Raw genomic sequence first — 27002 nt, 5'->3', positions numbered from 1 at the left:
GGGATTCTCCTGAACACAGAAGGCTCCTGGAGCTCTGATGCCATCGGTCTTATCGAAACCCTACAAATGCTGCATATTTACCCTCTAATCCTGAAAAGGTTTTGAAATACCTGTACATCTGAGACTGCTTTTACATTAATCTTTCTATGAGAGACTATGTGGATCTGACTTTGCCTCCAGCTGAGGTCTTTTGAACAGTAGCCAGGTAGCCCACATGGATTTGGCTTCAACAAATCTTTGAATTAATACCCCTCGCACTGTGCACCACCTGCCCATCCTTCAGCTCTCGATCAGTCTGTTTCTACATGTGATACATAGCTTTCAGGGACAAATGCTCCCCAGAGAGGAGAGCGGGAGCATATTTGACAATGATGCCTGAGGGGCCTACATCTGTGAAAATGAAAATATAAATTCAATCACAAGACAAGAGCCTTAAAACAAAAAAGACCAATCAGAGGTCCACTTTGCACAAAGAGATCCGAGATCTGTCAGTCGAACATATAGCATGTATCATTTAGCACGGGAGTCTTTCTAGAGTTTAACAAGATGGAGTTAGTATGAATGTCTGACATCCCTGATTCTCTGCATATGCAAATGATTTTTTGCATTTGAAAGAGTTGCTTGGCAGTAAATTATTAATCACAACCAAACGTGAATTCCACTGACAATTTGTCAATAATTCCATCCCTTAAATAGAGAAGAACCCATCAAAATGGACTCTTGAAAAATGCAATGAATTGATAATATTGCCCTGAGCACAGTTTCTGTTGTGCCATATGGGCAATGACAGCCGGTGGATAGACAAAAAATAAAAACAGGAATGATGAGCAGATTTACACTAGCTTGGTCATTGCAACATTTGACTTAAACTGCTCCCTTCTATTCTATTTACATGAATGTCCTCCCAAGGCTTCTGCACCTATTTCTGATAGGATAAGCAGACATGAACTGAATCCCAAAGACAGACAAACAACTGAATCAGGTTAAGCTCCTTTACTAAACGTTAAAATCAGCATTTCATAAAATAGAAAAAGTCCACAGCGAGGTTGGAAACAGGCTGGATGAGATGGACAGGATCAGTTGACACAGATGGAAAGCTGCAGACAAAGAACAGGCACAATAAGCACAAGGTACGAGAAAAGGAGCTACCAACACAGGAGTGACTGGGAATTTATGAGCCGAGTAGTTACCACTGAGGGATAAACAATGCATTGGTGGAGATGGAAGTGTGGATCAGTCTTTCAAAACAGGAGGCAGATGTAGATGATTGTCTGGAGATGAGTAGCTGCTGTGTAGAGGGAACAATGGGAGGGAACTGGAAAGCAGCCCCAGCCAGCCTGGGAATATACAAACAGGGGAAAGGCTGACAAGATACAGAAGGTAGGGGCAGAGGGGAACACTAGGAGAACTAACAAATTCACTGGACAAATGTTTTTGTTTTTAACATGTTCTTTCAGAAATTAATATACTGAGTTGTACCCAATATCAGATTTTGCTTATAGGTCAGCTAATCATAACATTACAATTCTGGCTACAATCTGATACTGATCCTTTCTGATGCTGTCTCCTGCAGCCCAGTCTTGACATGAGCTCATTCTCTGATAAAAAGCCATTTAACTGGATACAATAATAACATCATCCATAACAACCAATTCTAAGTTTAAGAGTTGCTTTGGCCTCCAATCATATTCCACTTGTATCAACCCTAGTCTCTCAAATTGTTGTGGTGCCGAACGTGGTTGAAACAGTTGTCTTGGGGGCATGTCCAAGGCTGCATGGGGGGGTCACTGATTAGTGAATGCTTCAGCAGACTTGTGGATTACAGTGCACAATTACCCACCATAAGTAGCACCTGAAGACTATGGGGGAGTTTATCAAGCTTTTGGTTGGGCAGTTAGAGGGACTTGCAGCCGTAATGATTGGGATGCTGAAACAGTGCTGGTTGCTCAGCATGTAGTGATCTGTTTCAAACTATAGCAGTATTGATGATTTAAAGCAGTTAACAATTTAGCTATATTCTCACTGATGGCTTCTGTGGAGGAGTTCTGAAGAGTGGAAAGGGGGAAAGCAGAGAAACTACACCAGAAATAACATAATCACTGATCTGCTAGGAGAGGAGAGGAGAGGAGAGGAGAGGAGGAGGAGAGGAGAGGAGAGGAGAGGAGAGGCAGTCATGACCCAGTGGGGTGACAGAGGCCTGTCAGGTGATCATGTTTCTGGACCCCGGCAGCCTCGGCCTATAGCAGCATAACTAAGATGTTAACCTAATGATGAGACAACCCCCTAAGTATGATAATTTGTCTGTCTATGATAGTAACTAGAACTACAGAATTTGTGATAATAAGATTTTAAAAGAGGAAGGTTTAATCTTAAAAGTAGAGATGGAGTCAGCCTCCCATACCTGGACAGGGAGCTGGTTCCACAGCAAGGGGGCCTGATAGCTAAATGCTTGGCCCATCTGTTTCTCTTCCTTTCGTTTATCATTAAGCTTTTTCCGTGCCTCATCTAACTGCATTTTTAGAAGCTGTTGCTGCACTGTCATCACCTCCTCTTTGTTTATGGCCCCTGTGAGCAGTAAACCTCTATACTCAGTCTCACTCTCTTCCCCTGATTCTGATTCATAATTTTCCACAAGTAAACCTGGGTCTTTTTCATATAATTCTGTCTGAGATTCAACAGGCTCTTGAAGCTTTTTTTAGAAACCTCTTCCTGTCCCTGTTTGATCCTTCTAACCTGTCTCCGAAGTTCCCCCACTGTCTCACGTAACTCCTGCATTTCTTCATCTCTGTCCAACTCAAACTGACCACTGTTAATAGTCAAAACTAGCAATTGATATGGTGGTGGGGAAGAGGTAGTAGGTAATGATGGATAAAGAGTGGTGTTAAGTGTCAGTGTCTGGTTTGGATCTTCTGGTGGAGGCTTCTCTAAATTGGGCACTCGTGTGACCCCCCCCAGATCTGCAATTTTTCACTGCCACACATGCCACAGCCACAACATGTATCCTTCGACACTTATCTTCTAACTCCTTACCCTGTTTTTGCCATGATTTTCCTACTATAAAACCTAATTTTGGATTATCAAGATGATCTTGTAATATGGTGTGAATTTCTGACTCCCACTTACACAACGCTTCACCTAAATTAACCTTGCCCCTGGAGGGGGAAGTATTTTTTGCTTCTGAGCTTCCTTCCACAACTTTTTTTTATTGCATCCAATTCTCTCTCCCTATCCTTTTCTTTCATGCCACTCACAACCTGATCAAGTGTCCACTTCCGCTGTTCTTCCACAGACTGTGGATAGGGAGAACATTCTCCCTGATCCCAACTCGCTTTACCACATTCTAGTTCCATCTTTAACTATGCTCCCAAGTGAAATTGAATGTTAATGACTCCAACGGTCAACTCAATACCTCAGTGAAACAAGTTTCTAGACCAAACTTCGTTGGTCCGGTTCCACTCTGGGGGTTAATTCCCAAGGACAAAGAGCCTTTTAATTCATGTTCACTCTGTCACTTTTCCAACCCACACAAAAAACACAAATCTCGGGTGTGCTAATTATTGATGCTAATCCAGTCCAATCCAGTCCTTCTGCTTGGATGACCTCGTCTTCTTCTTCCCGTTCCATTGTTTGCTGACATAGTTCTTGTTTTCCAGATAGCCAGGTCAAAGTTCACAGTCTTCTTGTAGAGGAACTTATCAACATCACTAAATTATGCTGTCCAGTTTTACGATGGGTGTTTAACATTTCCCGTCTGACTGTTTCCTCCTGATTACAACTATCAAAACAACAATGATGTCAAGGGAGGGTCAACTGACTGTTTATCGTTTTTACTCTTGCTAAAGATTATACTATCCCTAACTTCTAAACTAACTAACAGAAAACAGAAAGAAATAGGAAAAAAGCAAACACAATTCTCTTCACACTTCAGTCAGGAAAGGAAAGGGCCAAGGCCCAGTTAAGGAATCTTGATCAGAGCAGGCTAAGTTTTTTGTCTGCCATGATTGAATGAGGCTATAACTATATCTGAGATCCAAGACAGTTTAGTATTTGTACACAAGCAGCGACTTGATCTGTGCAGTGCCATGGGTGAATAATGCCAGGAGAGGCAACAGAAGTGAGTGAGATAACAAACCAAACACATGTTAGCATCTTTTATAGACCACCATTCTCCTAATGTTGATCAACAGTTTCATTAATGACTTTATTATGCTTATCTCTGTCTGTTTGCACAGCTTTAAAGCTCCAAAGCTGAGCAGGGGACAAAGCGGTCTCATGCACTGCTCCTGGACCACTGACTTGATTTACATCAATCCAGAATGTATTGGAATCAACAATGGTGGCCTCCAAACTAAATTAATATTTATTAAATTTTTATGAAAACAAAAGAGTTTAGAGCTCATTTGGTTTTGTTGAATCTATGTTTAGGATGTGTCAGGACCTGAGATTAGCAGGACCTCTGGAGACAGGCAGGTACCTAAAATTTCAACCATTTATTTTTGTTTATTTCCAGGTAATCAGTCCAACACAGCAAATAAATCCAGTTTGATGGGCAGAACCCAAGCAGAATAATCCAAACAAGAACACACTGAAAAGGTAAAATATGCTGGTCTAAACATGGGAGAATGCACATTGATTGGGAACAGGTGCAACACATGAGGGAAACCAGGATCACAAAGGGTGGGAGTTGGGATGCAAGGAGATTCATTCATTGCTATATCAATGTAAAATATGTGACCCAATTTTTCAATAGAAGCAAGACCAAAGCTCCAGTCTGAAATTTTGGAAGCTGTTCTAATAACATCACAAAACGTACATTCTTATAATAACATTACAAAAGATGCATCAGCAAACAAGTGGGAAAAAAAATTATGTGACATCTACAGTGGTGATGCCATTTCTTTAGCTAAAAAGCTTTCACATAAATGAAGAAAGCCTATTTGCATCATGAATAATGAAAGGACACATTTGAACTGGAGCAGCTTGGCTTCCTGCCAGCAGAAGATTCTCTTAAACCACAATCTCAGCTGCTGAATAAACCAAACAAGGAACACATCTGGTTCCTTAGAGCGAGAGAGAGAGGGAGCAAGTAGGAGATTGAGGGTGTAAAATCTAAACTAACTATAATGGGTGATTAGTGGGAGAGACAGGGAGCCAATTGGAGAATGGACCATCAAGTGAGGGGATGTGAATGATAAGTAAGAGACGAAGCATCGTCAGAAGGAAAACAAATACAAGTATTGTTTTTTATTTCATTGAATTTACTTTTCTAAAATAAATGAATGGAAATTATGTACAGTGTGCAGTCAGGTGACATCCTCTACTACATAAATTCTCTGTGGTCACAAAATTGTAGTTTGGGAAAAAGGTAGGTTACACTACCAGTAACCGACAACAACTATTTGACTCACACCACCCACGACAGAATCATCAGATCCCTGAACTGCCCGGCGAGAAAGGAGCAAGAGCACATCAGGTTTCCTCGAGTTCATAACTGGGCTTTCAGCAATGAACAGAACAGATGAAGAAAAGGTGAGCAGAGCCAAAACATCATTCCTACTGTGCTGGTCCTCCCAAAAGCAACAAACTCAGAAGGATCTTTAACAAGCATCACTTCACTGTCCATCTCAAGCCTCTGGCAACGCTGATGGTTTGAAATAGGTCATCTCCTGAAACAGATGCTTGTGGTAGAAAGCATTCTTCCACCACCAACACGTAGCTGAGTCCTTTCCCCACACTGTCCGCACCTGGGGGAATATTTTGATCCCAACACAAACCACTAACTTTTCCAGAAAAGGTTTGGATTAAAAGATAATATGTCAGGTGACCCAGAGCTGCCACTCTCTAAATGCAAAAGACATGCTGTGCACTGGACCAAATAGCATCGATCAACATCATTTGGAGACTGTCCCCAAGTGCAATGATGCCGTAAGGCACTTGTAAAACATCAAGTTAGCCCAAGGCAGGAAAGGAAGAAAGAGAACAGTAAAGGGACACTGCTCGCAATACCACAGTGATTGGCAGGAAGCAACCAATCAGCTGTGCTAAGGACTTTATGCACAGAGCATCAGCTCCACAACTGGCGTCACTCATGGCTGAGCACCTTTGTCCCTCAGGGTTCACTACAGTACTACTGGGCCATTAGAATCCCTGATTTCACCTCCTACCTTGTGGCAACACATTAACTGCATTTCTTTATTATGGTGGGGGCAAAAACTGTGTAATCAGTCACAAAACATTGTGCAAAGTCATGGGAGGTTTTGATGTGGTGTGCGGTGTTGCCCACAATGGGAGACAAGATGGAGGCCAAGTATTTGGAAATGTTGTATGTTACAGAATTGATGCTACTTCAGAACCAGAAGAACCAGAAGAACCAGAAGAAGGTTTATTGCCATTGTACATGTAATACACAGTATTACACAAACTAGGAATTTGTCGTGGTGTGCCGCTGCGACATTCAACATAACATTAGACATCAACACCACACTAGAATAAGATAAATAAAATAAAATAAGACTTATATACAGTATTTACATAAATAGTGAGTGGTGAGAAATAGTGCAGGTCCATGAGGAGTAGTGTATTGTTCGTGAGTCCGGCTGGCTGCTGTACATGGTGCTTAAGTGATAAGTCACTTGGTGTTCAGCAGCCTGATGGCAGAGGGGAAGAAGCTGTTAGTGTAGCGGGAGGTTCTGGTCCGAATGGACCGTAGTCTCCTGCCTGAGGGGAGGGGGGAAAACAGTCCGTGACCAGGGTGGGAAGGGTCGGCCGTGATCCGACCTGCACACCTCCGGGTCCTGGAGATATACAGGTCCTGGATGGATGGGAGCCTGCAGCCGATCACCTTCTCGGCAGCGCGCACGACGCGCTGCAGCCTCAGTCTGTCCCTGACGGTGGCACCAGCAAACCACACGGTGATGGAGGAGGTGAGGATGGACTCGATGATGGCCGTATAAAACTGCGCCAACATCCTGGGAGGCAGATTGAGCTTCCTCAGCTTCCGTAGGAAGAACATCCTTTGCTGGGCCTTCTTGATGAGGGAGCTGATGGTTGGCTCCCACTTAAGGTCCCGGGTGATGGTGGTGCCCAGGAAGCGGAAGGAGTCCGTGATGGTGACGGGGGAGTCCATAAGGGCAAGGGGGGGCAAAGGGGCTGTAACTTTCCTGAAGTCCACAATCATCTCCACTGTCTTCTGAGCGTTCAGCTGCAGGTTGTTGTGTCCGCACCAGGACACCAGTCGAGCCACCTCCCTCCTGTAGGCAGTCTCATCGCCATTGGAGATGAGACCGATGAGGGTGGTGTCATCCGCAAACTTGATCAGTTTGACAGACTGGTGGCTTGAGGTGCAGCAGTTTGTGTACAGGGAGAAGAGGAGGGGGGAAAGTACACAGCCCTGGGGTGATCCGGTGCTGATGGTGACGGAGTCGGAGACAGTCTTCCCCAGCCGCACATACTGCCTCCGATCCGTCAGGAAGTGAGTGATCCACCTGCAGAGGGAGGCAGGCACACTAAGCTGGGACAGCTTGTCCTGTAGCAGAGCGGGGCGGATGGTGTTGGGTCTGAGAGGGGACCCTGGTTTGTGGATCTTGGGCAATCCATAAATGCAAGGGATGGTTTCTCCTGGATATAGACAGTAGTATTGTGGTCTGTCAATAGCTTTATCCTTTTCCAGTTTCTGTAGGAAGTCTACCACCTTCTTCTTCTATGAGCTGGTAGGGTCTCGCTTGAGTTTCTCATATGTAGCAGTGTCTGTCTGGAGACTGATTATTTTGGTGTCATAGTCAGTGGTATTGAGTAAGACCGTGCACCTACCTTTGTCAGCTGGTAAGATGGTGATGTTCTTGTCCTTGGCTAAGGATGCAATGGCTCTTTTTTCCTCATTAGTGATATTGGAGGTTGGAGGTTTTGCACTAGCTAATGCAGCTGTTACCTTAAGTCTTATCTGTTCTGCTTCTGCTTCCGGGAGTTTATTGTTTCTGATGGCTGTCTCAGTGGCTGTGATGAGTTTGACAATCGGTACCTCTTCAGGGGTGACTGAAAAATTCAGACCTTTGGAAAGCACTCCCGCTTCGGTTTGTGTAAGCTCCCTGTCTGATAGGTTTTTTACCCATTTTGCCCGTTGTGCGTCAGACAAGGATGTGTCCTGTTTTTCTGTCATGGAGAAGGGGTTGGTTCCGTTGGGGTTGTGCTTTGCCAGTAGGGTGGTGAATTTTCGGATCTGACGTTCCTTGGTCCTGGTGTGTTTGGTGTCCAGAGGGGAGCAGTAGGTATAGTTCCTCCCTTCTTTCGTCTAACTTAGCTTCCAGGGCATTTATGGTAAAATGGATTTGTCTGATCCTTTCATTGAGTAAACGTTTTTCTGTCATGTGAAGAATTACCTGGGCTCTGTGTCCTTTTACCGTTGATCTGATGCTGTCGACATCTGTGGTTGAAGCAGAGGTGGTTCTTAAACTCCGCTAACTTCTTGGCTGTTTTCTCAAGCTCTTGCACCAAACGAACGAGTTCAGAACTGAAGAAGCCTTCTGGATAGAAGGCGAAACGTCTTCAAAGAGAAGAAACCCAGTCCAGTTGACAGAGAAAACTACCTTGGATACGATGACCTGGATGATTGAGAATCTACACAGACTTACTGGTAGATCATTTATACCCCAATTTATCAGACACCTTTCACATTTTGTAAAACACAGCTAACTAATGCAGAATACTTTTTTGGCCAAAAGCAGCAAACAACCGTTGATCATGTTCGTGTCATGTCACTCACTTTACTATCAGAGAAAAAACCACAGGACTCACTCCAGACTCAAGATAAGGACCCTTAAAACATGCTAGTTATTACTCAGCAGTGACTGTTGTTGCTAGTTTTCCTCTTTCCAAACTGGAGAGAGATCAGTTTTATTTCTGTATCTTATGGTGAGTACTTTATTATTCTATAGATGGAAGTCACTGCAGCAGTAGCATCCACAGAAGAAGTCAAACAGATTGTTTTTCGTGGAATCTGGAATGGAGTAAATACTGTAGGTGAGAGCAAGAATATCAGCAACTGAAGGGTGTTTAAGCAAATATACGGCCAGAATTGACTGCAGCACCAGTCAGTAAAAATGAATGAGTTGGTTTTCTGAGTCAAGCAGAGCAGCTGCAGGAATACAGCAGCTTGATCCACTCAGTGGTTGATACCCTTAACCCATCCTTTCTACTGTAATTTTAGAAGAAACCTCTCTCTCACACCGCCACTCCCTCTCCCTCTCACTTCTCCTTATGTCTGCCTACCTTGGATGTGTGTGTGTGTGTGGTGTGTGTGTGTGTGTGTGTGGTGTGTGTGTGTGTGTGTGTGTGTGTGTGTGTGTGGTGGGTGGGTGGGGCGTTGCTTCATTCGCTGCCTGCAATTCGAGCGATGTCATTTGCCGGTTCTGCAGTATGTTCTTTTGTCGGGCCGTGCGCTGATACTGACCAGAGACAGAGGAGCTCCTGGCATCCATTTCAAAATAACGTTGTTAGGCAGCAAAAGCAATGAGCTGAATAATTCACATTTCATCCGTTATAGAAACACAGTAGTGCAAAAAATCAGTCACTTAGATTTTACAGAAATAGGAATAAGGTGTTAACCCCCCCCCCCCCCCCCCCAGAAAAAGAAAACTGTGGAAGCAAATTTGCACCCAATTGTAATTAAAATGTAGTTGCATTATTATATAATTTATTACTCACAGCAAACATCACATGATGAGCAGGATGATCCACCTTTTAATAATGCTAATGACCCCCAATGTAGTATTTAATAGATCAGTACATTATAGAAGTGAATTGTCCTGTGGAATCCTCTAAAGACAGAAATCTTTTATTTAAATTACGTCACGGGCTCACCAGCTGAAAGACTGTAAAATAAAAGATGACTTTTTATTAATTTTATTAATGTGGTAAATAATGCAGCTCTATTCTGAAAACAATCAGAATGCTGGTCTACTTGTGGTTCCCAGAGTTTCTAGGAGTAGAATGGGGGGCCAAGCATTTAGCTACCAGGCACCCCTGCTATGGAACCAGCTCCCTGTCCAGGTACGGGAGGCTGACTCCATCGCTACTTTTAAGATCAGACTTAAAACCTACCTCTTTGAAAAAGCTTATTGTTACTAATTCTGTAGTTGCAGCTACTATCATAGATAGACAAATTATCATACTTTGGGGGTCGTCTAATCGTTAGGTCACACCTTAGCTATGCTGTTATAGGCCAAGGCTGCCGGGGTCCGGAAACATGATCACCTGACAGGCCTCTGTCACCCCACTGGGTCATGGTTTCCTCTCCTCTCCTCCTCTCCTCTCCTCTCCTCTCCTCTCCTCTCCTCTCCTCTCCTCTCCTCTCCTCTCCTCTCCTCTCCTCCTCCTCATCAAGCAGACGAGTTATGATGATTCCTGTGTAGTTTTTCTGCTTCTCCTCCCCTATTGATTTACAGGTATCGCCGTCTTCGGAGCTGCATGATGACCTCCGGCCCCGCTGACCCATTGTATAGTGTATTTTTGTGTGTGTTTCTGTCCTCTCCTCTCCTCTCCTCTCCTCTCCTCTCCTCTCCTCTCCTCTCCTCTCCTCTCCTCTCCTCTCCTCTCCTCTCCTCTCCTCTCCTCTCCTCTCCTCTCCTCTCCTCACCCAGCTGGCCATCAGCAGGAGGGTCCCCCTACATGAGCCTGGTCCTGCTCAAGGTTTCTTCCTGTTAAAGGGGAGTTTTTCCTTGCCACTGTTGCTTGTGTGGGGTTAGGCCTTGGGATTCTGGAAAGCGCCTTGAAACAATTTTGATTGTATAAGACGCTATATAAATAAAGATTGATTTGATTTGACAAAAACAAAAAAAACATTTCTGTTAATCCATTTAAATGATGGTGCAGATTTGCTTGCACAGAAAACCTGACTTCAAATTAAATGGACCTTTGCAATGGGTGTGGATGTGGGAGCTTAATATTGAGAGACTCCTGCTGGTCTTTGGTGTGTCACTCCTGACTGTTTGTTGACAGGGGGATTTGAAATTCAATTAGCATAAGCTAATCATTAACAACACTTGAAAAAAAACAAGGAAGCCTAAACAGACAGTGAAGAATAATTCACTCCAGAGAGTTTCTCTACACTGTCTCTTTTAGAAGCCTGTACAATAGGAGAAGAAGTAGCCAAGCACAACAATCACAGTTAGTGCTGCACAATTAAATAAATGTAATCACTATTACGATTTAGGCTGCAATGATTACATTATGATGATAATCAGAAATGTTAACATTTAAAAAGCAGGCTCTGCTGCATCTCAAATCAAGTGTTTTCTTAGACAGTAGTCAGCCAACACCCAGAGGGCATAAGGCGAGGACTTCAACGCTCCCTGAAATGGGTAAAAAGCTGTCCTAAAAGGCAAAGCAAGAAGAAAAATAGAGGGGGAACGAGATTTAATATCAAAACAGAAGGTGACAATGGGGCAGCATTTGGCAGTGAGAAGCTAATGCCTCATGAGGGATCAATAATCAAGGTCTGGAGGTTTTATGGATTCGGGCAGGTGATGTTAACCAAAAAGAGCTAATGAGTGTCTGGAACAAACGGCAACACAACTAACTTATGTAACCGCCTGAAAAAAAATGCTACACACTTAAATATTAGAAACCGGAAAGGCCAAAGCTAAACCTATAGCCATCAACCTCTCAAAGACACAGAACAACTTGTTGGGTTCCAGGCTTCCCGGTTGTCTTTTCCTGCAGGGGGCATGGTGGAGCCATGCTCCGGCCACCGGTTGGCGCACCTGCAGGCCATCAGCTATCAGCAGCTTATTTAAGGACTAGAACTCCGGCCTACCAGTGTTGGAGGATTTTTGTGTGCTTTTAGTGTCTCTGGTGACTTTGTTGGTTTTGAAAGATTTTGATGATTTTGTGACTCTGCGCTGAAGCTCTTTGTATGCACCCGAAGTTGGAACTGTTGCTTCCCAGCAGTCTAGGAGGACTGTCCTTTTGTGTTTGTTAAATAAAACCTACTTTGAACCTTTCATCACTGCATCTTGCCTGCGTTCGGGTCTGGTACAACCACGTATCGTAACACAACTAATATCACGAATGCCATAATTGGCCAAAGATATGTGTCCTAAATACTGTGAGCAATGAAAGCTTCGGAAACATGGTCAACATACTGGAGGAGAAATATGTAATCCCCACAAAAATGCTTCTCTAAAGTGGAATTACCTGCACTGCGTGAAAGTTCTTGCAGAACTGGTTTTCTTCGGTTCAGCCAGAATACCACACTGATGCAGTGGGTCATCACTGGCTCAATAGTTGACCTGTAAAACTTCAGTAGCAACTGTTATGGAAGCTGCATGTTTTTCAGGCCCCTCAGGAAGTGTCACCTCTGGAGTTCTTTTTTAACCAAAACCATGGCGATGGCTATCTAAGTCACATCCTGACTGATGTAGACCCAGAGGTACTTGAAGCTCTGCATGACCTGCACCCTATGACCCTTAATGAGCGTTGGACTCCAGTTAAGGATTGTATTCATGTGTGTAGAGTAAGAAGAAGGGGCTCAGCGCACACCTCATCTGATGTTCTGGAATTGTGAGTGATGGAAGGGGAGACAAGCTTTTCCATGAACACAGTTTGTGGTCTACTCATGGGGAAGTCTTGCGTCCAGGGTGTGTTGAGACCCAGATGATTTAGCTGTGTGGACTGTGGACTGTTCCTGCAGGATGGTGTTAAAAGTGGGGCTATAATCTATGAATAGCATTCACACGTAGTTGTCACTGGTCCAGATGTGTCAATATGGTGAGAAGGGTCAGTGATGCAGCAACCTCAGTTGACATATTAGACTGGTTTTGGTCTACGGAAGATGGGATGTTCACACATAACAATTTTGGGGTAAAGGCTACTGGCTGATAATCATTCTGCTCGCAACCTGGTCAGGTCCTGAATCACACAGTACAGGAGAACTAACAGTTGAGTTCACTGACCTGTTGAACATCTCCATGGACCAGGCTCCTTTGATATATTTGTGTGTTGCTGCTTTTCTCTGCCTCCTTTATCTCACTGACCATCAGCATATGAGCTTGTGTCTGCTGAGGGTTTCTTCCTGTTAAATTATTTCTTGTAAGTGTAACTTGCTCAGAGGCTCTGGGTTTCTGTGTCTAGAGACAGATGCTGCATTATTTACGTTGAACTGAACTGAATGTGGCTGCTGCCCTGGCTGACATGAGAGCCTGGTTGCCTGGAAAAAGAAAGGTGTTCATTCGTAGGGTTCTGTTGAAGGTGTGTGATTGTTAGTTCTGATGAGCAGGTGCCGTGTATGTTCATCACTAATTTATGAATGTCAGTGTGAATGGATGGGTGAATGCAGAATTCGCTGTAGTACAGATGATGACACAAACTGCTGAGAAGGACTCCAATGGGGAAATGAACTGCTTTCTTATAATTTTGCAAGATGTAATATTCCCACGAGGCCACAGAACATTTATTTAAGTTTATGCAAGTGCGTTCCTCTCAGACGAGGCCCACAGCCTATCCCCAAAGCCTTCACTTTCAACGGCTATTTAGTATCTGTAGTTTTGCTGAAAATGAGCTGCTGCTTTCTGCCACACCCTCTGTACCATGGCACCTGGTCAGAGGCCAGGCTGGTGCCTTGAGTACCCGCTGCTTTACAAATCCAGCACTGCAGGTTGCACATTTATGACCCACACAATAAAAAGTGTGCCACAATCAGGAGGTCATGGTTATGGGTGATCGACTAGTGACAAGCAAAAACTGTTTATTATAGTAATGTGAAGACAACAGAGCCTTGAACTCCTCTATTTGAGGAGTCAGTGAGTGGACAGACTGCGGCTGCAGCACGTCGTGCGCGCTGCCGAGAAAGTGATCGGCTGCAGGCTTCCATCCATCCAGGACCTGTATATCTCCAGGACCCGGAGGCGTGCAGGTCGGATCACGGCCGACCCTTCCCACCCTGGTCACGGACGGTTTTCCCCCCTCCCCTCCGGCAGGAGACTACGGTCCTTTCGGACAAAAACCTCCCACTACATGAACAGCTTCTTCCCCTCTGCCATCAGGCTGCTGAACACCAAGTGACTTATCACTTAAGCACCATGTACAGCAGCCAGTCGGACTCACGAACAATACATTACTTTTGCATTGACCTGCACTATTTCTTACTATACACACACACACACACACACACACACACAACACACACACACACACACATATATATATATCTTATTTTATTTATCTATTATTCTTATTATCTATTTATCTTATTCTAGTGTTGTCTTCTCTATGTTGAATGTTGCAGCGTCACACCAAGACAAATTCCTAGCTTGTGTAATACTGTGTACTACATGAACAATGGCAATGATTCTGATTCTATAATCCTAATTTATTTTGCATCAGATCAGCACCCATTTTGAGAAACAAAGTTCTACAGCTACTGCACAGCCCAAATGATCAAATCAAATCAAACCAATCTTTATTTATATAGCATCTTTTACAATCAAAATTGTTTTAAGGCGCTTTCCAGAATCCCAGGGCCTAACCGCAGACAAGCAACAGTGGCAAGGAAAAACTCCCCTTTAACAGGAAGAAACCTTGAGCAGGACCAGGCAAATGATGAAGCATTGGTTACGGAAATTAAAAAGGAACTACTTATTGTTGTGATATTGTACTAATTTTGTTCAACAAACGCTTGTTGTTGTGCTCCTTAAGAGACAATTCACAATAAACTCTTTTGTTAACTGTAAGAAATGTTAAAATAATTTATATAGTCTGTGTACTGGAACGCAAATGTGGATATTTTGGCAGATCAAAGAGAAAACAATGGGACAGAAAGCCAGTTGGCCCAATAAGTCAGCCTATCCTATGTCCATTATTAGCACATAGCTCATCCCTCCCCCTCTTCACAATAGATGTGATCCATCCTTCAACAGGAGATGTATTGGATCTTTACACTTACCTTTCCTGGACGAAAGAAAGAATGGGATTTGTTTTCCCATTTTGTGAAGATTCTTGTGCAAGATGAGACAAAATAAGGAAGACCATTATTGATCACACAGCCGACACATTTTCAAATCAATCTTTATCAAATCAATCTTTATTTATATACCATCTGTTACAATCAAAGTTGTTTCTTGGTGCTTTACAGAATCCCAGGGCCTGACCACCAACAAGCAACAGTGGCAAGGAAAAACTCCCCTTTAACAGGAAGAAACCTTGAGCTGGACCAGGCTCATATAGGGGAACCCTCCTGCTGATGGCCAGCTGGGTAGAGAGAGAGGAGAAGGGAGAGGAGGACAGGTAGAGGAGAGAATAGGTTGAGATCATAGAAATACATTATTACCGTATTGGCCCGAATATAAGACGGTGTTTTTTGCGTTGAAAGAAGACTGAAAAAGTGGGGGTCGTCTTACATTCGCGGTCTAGACATTATACCCATTCACAACGCTAGATGGCGCCAGATATATTTAAAGCGAATGCTGAACTAAACGTCCCAGGCCAAAGCGAACCCCTGTCACGAAGAAGAAAAATAAAAATAGCGGTAGCACGAAGAAGAAAAGTAAAAAATAGCAGTAAGAAAGAAAAGAAAATAAGAGAAGAGATAACAGAAAATAGAGAAATGTAGCGACAATCTGGAGAAAAGTGGGTCGAAGATATAATCATTTGTTTCAAATGTACTGTAATTATTTTCTGTATAAAAATTACATTTGGTGTTCAAAAAGTCTTTTTTCAAACTTGAGTCTTGAAAAAGAGGGGGTCGTCTTATAATCAGGGTCGTCTTATATTCGGGCCAATACGGGTAATACAAGCTGCTGGTGTAAGAGTAGAGTGGGTCAGAAGGGTCGGAGTTCGGCAGGCCAGCAAACAGCTATAATGGCAGCCAGATCTTTTGATGGATACGGGAGGGGGGCAGAGAAACTATACAGGAAATAACATCAGGAGAGGAGAGGAGAGGAGGTCTTTCAGGTGATCATGATTCTGGACCCCGGCAGCCTCGGCCTATAGCAGCATAACTAAGATGTTAACCTAATAATTAGACGACCCCCTAAGTATGATAATTTGGCTGTCTAGGATAGTAACTGCAACTACAGAATTAGTGACAATAAGCATTTTCAAAGAGGAAGGTTTAATCCTAAAAGTAGAGATGGAGTCAGCCTCCTGTACTTGGACAGGGAGCTGGTTCCACAGCAGGGGGGCTGGTAGTAAACCAGCATTCTGAGAGCGGAGCGGTCTATTGGGCTGGTAAGGTGTCATTAGCTCCTCCAGGTAGGATGGAGCTAGGCCTCTGAGGACCTTGTAGGTCAAAAGAAGAGTTTTAAAAATTATTCTAAATTTAACGGGCAGCCAATGAAGAGACGCCAGTACAGGAGTTATGTGATCTTTTTGTCAATACATATCAGAACAGAGTTGTTTGGACACCCTGATAATAAATAATTACAACAGTCCCGCCTGGAAGTAACAAATGCATGGACTAACTTTTCAGCATCATGCCGTGTCAGTAGTTTCCTGATCTTTGTGATGTTTCTCAGGAAAACACACACATGCACACACACACACACACACACTGGCCTGGAGGAAGGGGAAAGGTCTGTGATGTCTTCAAGAATATGTTGGTCATGCTGTAGTTTTATTCACGCTCCAGGCTTCCCAGTCATTGTCTTCTAAAAGGAAACCAGTTGTGCAGTTTCGCTAAATATGATGTTGGACAAGCAAATCCATTTTCTCTGATCAAACACAAAAGGTCAGCGCATGAGCTGTGACCATGATTCAAAAGATCACACACAACCTCAGACAAATGTAACACGGAAAATTACAGATGAGCCGATGACATTTACAGTCTCCAAATGCATCATTCAGTGGTGGGACAGTACAGCTGGTCTCCACCCAAGCTGCGTGTGTGCAGGACAGCGCCCTCTTCTGCTGCCTGCTGAAGAGGGCACTGCCTGCTTCCAGGCTGGGAGCACTTTGTCTATTCCACCTTGATTACAGGCGGTGCTGCGCTGGCCAAGCTGAGACAAAGCGACTCAGCGTGGATGTGTAGGAGCCAAGGTTCTGCATCTGCAGGGTTTTTTGATCATTTTTTCCATTATTTCTATTATGTTTTCTATTATCATACAACTTGAATACACAGAACTAAATTGTCTAAATATATTTCTGGTACATTATGTAACCATCAGACCCTTCAGGTGCTCAGGAGGAGGTTTTTTCCTCAATCCCAGAGTCACTAACAAAGTGAAGCAGCTTTTAGCTACGGTGCTTCTTACCCATGGTAAAAATCCTCCCTTACACTGAGGGCTACGGTCACACTTTTTTTAAAAATGGGTCTTAACAATTTATTGGTGGCCCAGGCCTTCCACGAGAGAATATACTCTCCTCCTCTTATTTTTGTGATGTCATTAAAGCTTTAGTTCTCAGCTTCTTTTGTATTTGCTTTGTTCTATGTGTCTAGATTTCTATCAGGCCTTTTGTCTGAATGTTGCTCTTGAAATAAAGGAGCCTTGCTTTTAGATTTTGTGGCTGTTAAGATGCTGGTGGCACATGTCAGTGACTGTTGTCAGTCAAATCAAATTAAATCAAATCAATCTTTATTTATATAGCGTCTTTTACAATGTTTCAAGGCGCTTTCCAGAATCCCAGGGCCTGACCCCAGACAAGCAACAGTGGCAAGGAAAAGCTCCCCTTTAACAGGAAGAAACCTTGAGCAGGACCAGGCTCATATAGGGGGACCCTCCTGCTGATGGCTGGCTGGGTAGAGAGAGAGGAGAGGAGGGAGGACAGGTAGATGATAGAATGGAGAGGACGGGCATAGAGCACAGAAACACATACAAAAATACACTATTTATGCAAGCCACCGGCCGAGTGGGTCAGCGGGGCTGGAGGTCATCATGCAGCTCCGAAGGCGGCGATACCTGTAAATGAATATAGGGGGGAGCAGAAAAACTACACAAGAATCAGCATAACTAGTCTACTTGATGAGGAGGAGGAGAGGAGAGGAAACCAGGCCTGTCAGGTGATCATGTTTCTGGAACCCGGCAGCCTTGTCCTATAACAACATAGCTAAGATGTTAACCTAATGATTAGGCAACCCCCTAAGTATGATAATTTGTCTGTCTATGATAGTAACTGGAACTACAGAATTGGTAACAATTAGCTTTTTCAAAGAGGTAGGTTTTAAGTCTGATCTTAAAAGTAGCGATGGAGTCAGCTTCCCGTACCTGGACAGGGAGCTGGTTCCATAGCAGGGGGGCCTGGTAGCGAAATGCTCGGCCCCCCATTCTACTCCTAGACACTCTGGGAACCACAAAAAGACCACCATTCTGAGAGCGGAGCGGTCTATTGGGCTGGTAAGGTGTCACTAGCTCCTCCAGGTAGGATGGAGCTAGCCCTCTGAGGACCTTGTAGGTCAAAAGAAGAGTTTTAAAAATTATTCTAAATTTAACAGGCAGCCAATGAAGAGACGTCAGTACAGGAGTTATGTGATCTCTTTTGTCAATACCTGTCAGAACTCTGGCTGCAGCATTTTGGATCAGCTGGAGGCTTCTTAAAGAGTTGTTTGGACACCCTGATAATAAAGAATTACAATAGTCCAGCCTGGAAGTAACAAATGCATGGACTAACTTTTTAGCATCATGCCGCGTCAGTAGTTTCCTGATCTTTGTGATGTTCCTCAGGTGAAAAAAGGCACTTCTAGAGACTAATTTAATGTGTGAGTTGAAGGAGAGGTTTTGGTCAAAAGTCCAAGATTCCTCACAGAGAGAGTAGATATTAATGAGATACCATCTAGAGTGATCATGTGATTTAATCTATCCCTGAGAGGTTCAGGACCAAACACCATGACCTCAGTTTTTCCTGAGTTAAGGATGAGGAAATTTGAAGACATCCTGGACATTATGTCTTTAAGACAGGTCTGAAGCTTCACTAACTTCTCTGTCTCCTCTGGTTTAATGGATAAATAAAGCTGAGTGTCATCAGCATAACAATGAAAATTTATCCCATGCTGCTGAATAATGTTCCCTAAGGAAAGCATGTACAAAGTGAAAAGGATTGGTCCAAGTACAGAACCTTGTGGAACTCAATGGCTAACCCTACTGTATAAGGAGGGAACACCATGGACATGAGCAAACTGGTATCTATCAGATAAATACGATCTAAACCAGTCTAGTGCTGTCCCTTTCATCCCAATCACATGTTCCAGTCTATGTAACAGGATGCTGTGATAAACTGTATCAAAAGCAGCACTGAGGCCTAGCAGAACCAGCATAGAGACCAGTCCATGATCTGAATCTATAAGAAGATCATTAGTAACTTTAAGAAGTGCTGTTTCTGTACTGTGATGAGCTCTAAAGCCTGACTGAAACATCTCAAACAGGCTGTTTCTCTGCAGGTGCTCCAGTAATTGAGTCACCACCACCTTCTCAAGAATTTTAGAGATAAAAGGAAGGTTGGATATCGGCCTATTACTTGCTAAGACATGAGGATTCAGTGATGGTTTTTTAAGCAACGGCTTAATCACTGCCACCTTTTTAGGACCGGGGTACATAACCTGTCACTAAAGAACAATTGATCTGGTCCAGGATAGAGCTCCCTATCAATCGTAAAACATCCTTCAACAGGTGTTGTGAGGGTGATGTTTGGTCACCCGCGCTGTTCGTTTACTAGACTCAGATCAACCACACAAACAACAGGAGGCCTTGCAAGGGAGAGCCGACGAGCAGTTCAAGCTTCCTCTCTCAACTCCGTCCGTCTGCTGCTCGCTCTCCTCTTTTATTTGGTTCACACAACATTGGTATCAAAACAACTTCATGATTCCTTCTCCTCCTATCTCTACGACTTCCTCGTGTCCTTGAACATGATACCTCCCAGTGCTGGGAACATAACAGCTACAATACTTGAGTCAAACACTCATACATTCTTTTTGATTAAACATTCTAAATCTACTTACTATACTTACTATAGCATTGAAACGATAATAGTAATAACAACAATAATTCTTCTCACATTTCCCTCCTGTTTATCGTTAAATGCGTCTAGATTCTCATTGTCAGTATTACATCATTTCATTTCATGAAATTTAAATGCATTACGTCATTTTCCTAGAAACACATTTCTTACACTCAGAGTTCAACATGGGTACAGCTTAAGACATCTCAAACATTTCATTTACATCTTGCATCACATTTGTCCATTCTTCTTCTGATTCCTCTTCATCGTTGTCCAGTAGAGATCGTTCTTCCACCTGCAGCAAAGTACTAGTAACAGCTGATCCCACGAGCCGGCCAATGCAACCCCGAACAAGAGGTACTACACAGCAAGCTAGTATGGCTAATACTAGCAGCACTATCCCTATCATCATTCCTATCTTGAACAACAGTTCCCTCCACCTTGACAACATCCCTGTAAGCCAATCTGGTGGGGGACTACCATCATCAATCATAGCTCTCTGTAGTTTAGTTAAATTTTTCAATGCGCTATCTATCAGGTGACCGTCCGCATCATTCTCTGGGATGAACGTACAACAGTAATCTCCTACCATTGCACAAACTCCTCCCTGGGGGGCCGTTATGAGATCTAAGGCCATCCTATTCTGCATGGTCATCAGTCTTAGCGCTGTCATTTCTTCCTTGACTCCTGTGAGAGCAACTTTTGTCAAATTAGTAAATACTTTCAACCTGTAATCAACTGTTTCCAATCTCAATATGTTCTTTCCTATTCCTAGCCACGGAAAGAGTGTCATGGTCACTTTATTTCCGGTTGACCAATGCTTAAACTCTCGTGGTACATCTGTGCCCCACACTGAGTCATGTGGTTTGAACTCGTCATTCAAATCTCTCCTGGAACGCAACTGTGGTGCAGATCTAGCATTAGCAGCATAAATTATGACTGTGTGATCCTTGAGATGTACTGGAGCACACACTCCTGACCAGTTCGCTGGTAGGTCTGCATACGCATTGTGTCCACATAACCACCATCCCTTATCCACTAATTGCGTGCCTTTGTCTCCTGGCGCGAAAGCGGGATAGTTACATGTACAGTTATAACCTTCTGGACACCTCTGTGTTGCTTCATCTAAGGTATATGCACCACATAAGTGCCGGGGGTCATCAATACACTCCTGTTCACACTGTTCGGAACTTTTATTTTGCTGTAGACACGTTTTCCGATAAGGCCGACCAGTTGGAGTGTTAAACCTCACATCACGACTGATTCCCAGTGCGCATGACGTATAAACAACTTTACAGACATCCTTGTGTAACGACCCCAAATCTCTACCACCACTCCGTGCATAACAGTATGTGTGATTTATTGCACCTAGCACAGGGAATCTGAATCTATTGGCTTTCCCTGCCATTGTCCGTAGTGGCTCTTGGGTGCAGTTGCTGCGAGTGAACCACGTTCCGTCCAACAACTTGAGTGTGAAGTTCGTGTCACGGCTTAGCCCTATGTGGACAAAGCACTGTCCTACACTCCCTGCCATTGGTTCAGCAGTTACTCGCGGTGTATGCACAGAAACTGGTAGCATAGAACAAACATAACAACGAGAATGATTCTGTGTCCGAGCTGTGAAATTAGCATAGCGCCACCATGTATTCAAACTGTAAGTGTGTGAGGACTCTGGATTTTGTTCTAACCACGAATGTTCTAAGTGGCTAACTACGGTGCGTTTAGCGCGCGCGTAGCTCTCATCCTGTCTCAGAGCATCTTTCTGTCCCTGATTACCTCCCTCCTGTCGGAAATTCCAAAGACCAAAACTCACGAGTCCTGCCGTCACAGCACTCACCACAATTAGGAAGAACAACTTCATTTCCTTTTAGATCCTCTTCACAGGTTCCGACGGGGTTCAGCCGTTGCTGGACCTATACAGGCCGTCAGCCGTTTACGGAGAGTCCGCCACTGCTCCCTCGCCTTCACCTGGAAGAATTTTCTGTTTTTTACAATGGGAAAGGTGTATCCACGACAGTTTCCCGTCCACTCGAACTGCAGTCTTTGTGGTCAGCTGTACTTGATAAGGACCTTCCCATCTAGGCGTGTTCCACCTCTTCCGCACAAACTTCTTCACCCACACGTAGTCGCCCGGTTGAATGGGTTCCTGGGGGGTGGAATCTGTGGAAGACACAGGACTAGGCAGAACATTTTACAGTATTCACACATCGGTTGAGTAACACTTTTTTCAGATAATCTGCTATTGTTTCCTCAACATGTTTTAGCTCATTTGTTGTTGCAAAGTATGGTAGGCAATAAGGCCGCCCATATAATGCTTCAAAGGGTGTGATGCCTGTTTTCTTGTGTGGTGTTATGTGCATCCATAATTTCACCAGGTCAAGACAAAACATCCAGTTCTTTCCTGTCTCGTCCATACATTTCTTCAGTCTGTTCTTAATAGTACCATTGACTCCTGCACTCTGGGGGTGGTATGCGCAGTGATTCTTCAAATCAATGCCCAAAGTTACTCCTACAGTTTTCACTATCTCATTTACAAAATGGCTTCCATTGTCGCTCCAGATGACCTTCGGGATGCCAAACCTGGGAATGATTTCTCTACATAAAACTTTTGCTACTGTCAGTGCATCTGCTTTTGCTGTGGGGAAAATTTCTACCCACCTAGTAAATCCATCTAACACTACTAGACAATATTGTTTACCATCACATGGTGTTAGCTGAATAAAATCTAGAAAAACTGTGTGAAATGGATGATTTGGTAATGGTGTAGTGCCTGCAGGGGCCTTAAGGGCTCCCTGTGGGCTGTGTTTTACACAAATAGCACATTGTGAACAAAAAATTTTTGAGTAGGTATGAAATCCTATAGTGTAACAATGTTCATTAACCATCTGTACCATCCCTCCTGTTGAGACATGGCATGGCCCATGGCTCACTAATGCTGCCCATTTATGCATATTCCGGGGAAGGATTGGCTTGTTTCCTATGGTTAATAGTCCTTTATCATCCAGTTTGGCTCCTTGCTTCTTCCACATGGCCTTTTCTTTTCCTGGAGCACTTTGTTGCATTTCTTTTAGAATATCATTATCTGCAGGTTCTAAGGTAAATGATTCCTCATTATCAAGAAGTGTGTTGTTATTTGCTGCAGCCTTTGCGGCTCTGTCAGCAAAGGCATTGCCTTGTGAGACTGCGTCTGTGTTGTTAGTGTGTGCAGTGCATTTACATACAGCTATTTTACGTGGCTGCTGTACTGCTGCCAATAACTTTTTTAACAGTTCTGCATGCATGACCGGTTTGCCGGTCGACGTTTTCATCCCTCTTAAATTCCATTGTTGAGCAAACACAAACAGCGTGGAAAAAGCATATTGACTATCTGTGTAAATGGTAACATCTTGTCCTTTGCTTAGTTCACAGGCACGTGTGAGTGCGACGAGTTCTGCAGCTTGAGCAGAATAGGAGGAGGGAAGTGATTTCGCCTCCACCACCTCAGTTGCTGTAACTACTGCATAGGCAGTTCTAGTGCGTCCACAGTCATCCTTTCTTGATGATCCATCCACAAAGAGTGTCTGTCCTGTAGTCAATGCGACATCACTGAGATCTGGTCGCGGCAGGACCTTGGTGGAGACCTCATCCAGGCAGTTGTGCTGGTGTCCCTCTTCTGCGGTGGGTAGCAGCGTTGCTGGGTTTAAGGTCGTACAGCGTCGAATCGTCAGATTCGGCTGAGACAGCAACACTGCCATGCAGGAAAGATGACGTGCTGGCGACAGGAATGCTATCTTACTTTGTAGCAGCAGTATTGACACTGCATGTGGAACTAGCAAAGTTAGCTCATGATATAGCACCACTCCTGCGGAGGCTTTTACTGCCTCAGATGCTGCCACCACTGCTTTAACGCATGGTGGGAGTGCACAAACTACAGGATCTAGCTTGTGGGAGTAGTAGGCCACTGGCTGCCTCTTATCTCCGTGCTTTTGCAACAAAACTGAAGTCATAAAATCACCTTTGCAATCCACGACCTGCTCAAAAGGCTTCTGATAGTCTGGCAGCTTTAACACTCCAGCACCTACAAGGGCCTGCTTTGTGTGTGTAAATGCTTCTTCAGCTTCAGGGGTCCAAGTTAACACATCAGTCATTGCTAAGGGATTATCATACATCAATGCTTGTAAAGGGGCAGTTATTTTCGCATAATCTAAGATCCATGATCTGCAAAAATTCACTAGTCCTAAGAATGACATCATCTGCTTCTTTGTTTTTGGTTTTGGGGCTTCAAGCACTGCTGTTTTCCTCGACTCGAGAATAGCTTTGCCATTATGTGTCAAAACATGGCCCAGATAAATCACTTCCTGCTTCACCAGTTGCAGTTTGCTTTTGCTTAATCTATGGCCTTGAGCGGCTAGCCAGTGTAGCAATGCTAGCGTGTCTGACCAACAATCTGCCTCTGTTTTTGAGGCCATGAGGATGTCATCCACGTAGACGAGGATTTGACTTCCACACGGAGGTTTAAACTTAGCTAACGATGACATCATTACCTGAGAAAAGATTGTGGGACTCTCACAGTAGCCCTGAGGTAACCTTGTCCAGGTGTACCTCCGTCCTTGAAACGTAAACGCAAACCAAAACTGGCTGTCTGGATGTACTGGTACAGAGAAAAATGCATTGGATACATCTATCACCGTGTACCACTGATGTTCAGGGTTTAAGTCATTCAGCAGAGTGTATGGATCTGCGACTAAGGGAGACCTAGGGACCACTGCAGCGTTTACAGCTTGCAGGTCCTGCACCATCCGCCAGCCGGTAGATGGTGGTGACTTCCTCACTGGAAATAGGGGTGTATTTACAGGGGACTCAGGACACTCTCTGATGACTCCTGCTTTAAGCAGTGAGTTAAATATCGGAACAATACCCTCCTGTGCATCAGTCTTAAGGGGATATTGTCTCTGAAATGGTCTATAATCTGATTTAGGGATTATTTTTACAGGTTCTGCTCCTTTTATAAGACCTACATCTGCAGGTCCTTCCGACCATAATTCAGGGGGAAGCTCTTTCAGCTTCTCCTCTTCCTCCTGCGTGAGGAAGATGTTTTCTTCTCATGAACTCTGGTCTGTGAGGCGCGTTGCTGGATGAGTCAGCAACCATGTTTTAAGGGGAATGCGCCACACCTGGAACTGATCATTAAAATCAACCTCACCCTTAGGCCTATAGGGCAGGCTGCTCCAGTGTTTTACGTCACATCCCAAGTCTTGCCATCTTTTCTTAAGCGGTTTAGCAATAGAAACATGTGGTACAGAACCTGACACTTTGAATAGCGCTGCTGCTTCGGCGGAAAGGCTTCCTGCCGTGCAGACAGCTGTCTGACCACACACATATAGGTGCATAATTACAATCATTTGTGGATCTTTAAGTTTAGTAAACTGCTCTGCATAGCTTGATGTGCCGTGTGAGTCTGATTTACAGATCTCACCAGTGCGCTCCACGTGCATGGTTACATGCAGGTCAGCTTGATTGTGGAGCTGGGCTTCAGGCTGTAAGTATGACAGAGCTTTACCATATATCATAGTGATTGGGTCAGAAAATGGAGGGGGCTGCTTTTCAGGAATGTCAAGTGACCAAAATTTACTGCACATCTCTCCTTCTCTTACCCACAGATTAACCATTCTATCTACAGACCACATCCCTTCGGCTGTGGTACGAATCATCAACTGAAGCTGAGAGATAAGATCTCTTCCTAACAGATTTACGGGACATGTGGTGGAGATCACGAAAGGGGCTTTAAGTGTGATTCCACTTACAGGGTCACAAACATCTACAGGAACTGACATTCTTTCTTTAGTTATGAGACCATTTGCTGATCTCACAAAAATCTGTGTAGAAGTTGGTGCCAGGGCTATTGGATCTCTAATTACTGATTTACCTGCACCCGTGTCTACTAAGAATGTTAAAGAATTACCTAACACGGTCAGTTGTATTTCTGGTTTGCCTTCAGCAAACAGGAAGATGGTTTCTAAGTCTAAAACATCTTCTAAGTCTTCTTTTTCAAATTGGTCAAATTTTGTGCCCTGATTTTTGTGACATCTTTTTCCGGTTCTAGTCATTGTTGAGGTGGATTAGAACCTTGCTGCTGTCCTCTATTGTATCCCTGGTCACGTTTTTTTTTGCAATCACGTTCCCAGTGTCCATAATTTTTACAATAATGACACCGATCATTTTCACGGGAATTGCCTCCTCCTCCCCTTCCGCCTCGGCCTCGCCCACGTCCGCGGCCTCGGCTTGGGAGAGGGTTGGCATTGAAAAACATGCCTGTTGATTGGTTCTTACTTTTTTGGCATTGTCTTTCAGCATGCATAGCATGTTGTTCATAGCGGTTTAGGTTACAAGTTCCGAAATCAACTAATTGTCTCTCTACCCAGGTTTTTATCTCTGATTTTGATCCCCCATGTATAGCTTGCTTTAACTGCTGTTGGTAGGGACCTTCTGGTTCTTCCGCATACGGAATTCCACTATTTTTTCAGAACACATCTTTCATTCTCATGCTATAGTCTTCAAAACTTTCGTCAGTCTTTTGTCTCGTGGCCGTAATGGCGCTGTAGTCAGCTCGTCTGGTAAAAGTAGTTCGCATGCGCTCGTACAGTCTGTCAAGTCTGTCATTTAGTTCTTGGCTGCCAGGGTTGTTGAGTGGCTGGATCCACTGGGACCCAATCTCCTCTAACAGTGCCCCATTTCTTGCCATTAACGCACATGAGGACTTGCTGTGTTTCAGTACCGTTAGTATGGTAACTTCTTAATAACTGTCTTATGTCTTGGATGCACAACTCTACGTCCATTTGGGGCAAGGTTACGTCATCACAAGCTTTTTTACAGTCTTCTGGAGTCCAGGTTCTGTACACCAAGATAGTAGGATCTTGACCCTGCACACCGGCTTGTGGATTTGCAACCTGGATCAGTGGGTACATCTGCACAGTGTTGTCCTGCATGTGATAATTTCTGTACTGGGCTCCCGATGGAAAGGGACCCAAAAAGGGATTAGTGTTCAGAGCCAGGGGATCTAAGGCTCCGGGCGGGTCCAATGGGACCGCCTGAGGGGGAGCTGGTGG

General features: G+C 44.0%; 2 protein-coding genes across 3 annotated transcripts in view; both read right to left on the bottom strand.

Annotated features, from left to right (window-relative positions):
- The window catches only part of LOC130531838 (protein NYNRIN-like), a 46004-nt gene extending 20036 nt beyond the window's left edge, over positions 1 to 25968 (bottom strand). Inside the window, exon 1 of one of the 2 annotated variants that reach the window (XM_057044008.1) lies at positions 19578 to 25968. In XM_057044008.1, the coding sequence (XP_056899988.1) occupies positions 22095 to 24695 (2601 nt within the window). In that variant the 5' untranslated portion in view covers positions 24696 to 25968 and the 3' untranslated portion in view covers positions 19578 to 22094. The remainder of the gene's footprint in view (positions 1 to 19577) is intronic. The other variant, XM_057044009.1, reaches the window with a different exon arrangement.
- Positions 1 to 27002, bottom strand: part of LOC130531845 (uncharacterized) — a 447745-nt gene that overhangs the window by 260195 nt on the left and 160548 nt on the right. The window lies entirely within an intron of this gene.

This window comes from Takifugu flavidus, chromosome 9, assembly GCF_003711565.1.
Source record: "Takifugu flavidus isolate HTHZ2018 chromosome 9, ASM371156v2, whole genome shotgun sequence".
NCBI lineage: Eukaryota > Metazoa > Chordata > Actinopteri > Tetraodontiformes > Tetraodontidae > Takifugu > Takifugu flavidus.
This window is presented reverse-complemented; position numbering and strand designations above follow the sequence as displayed.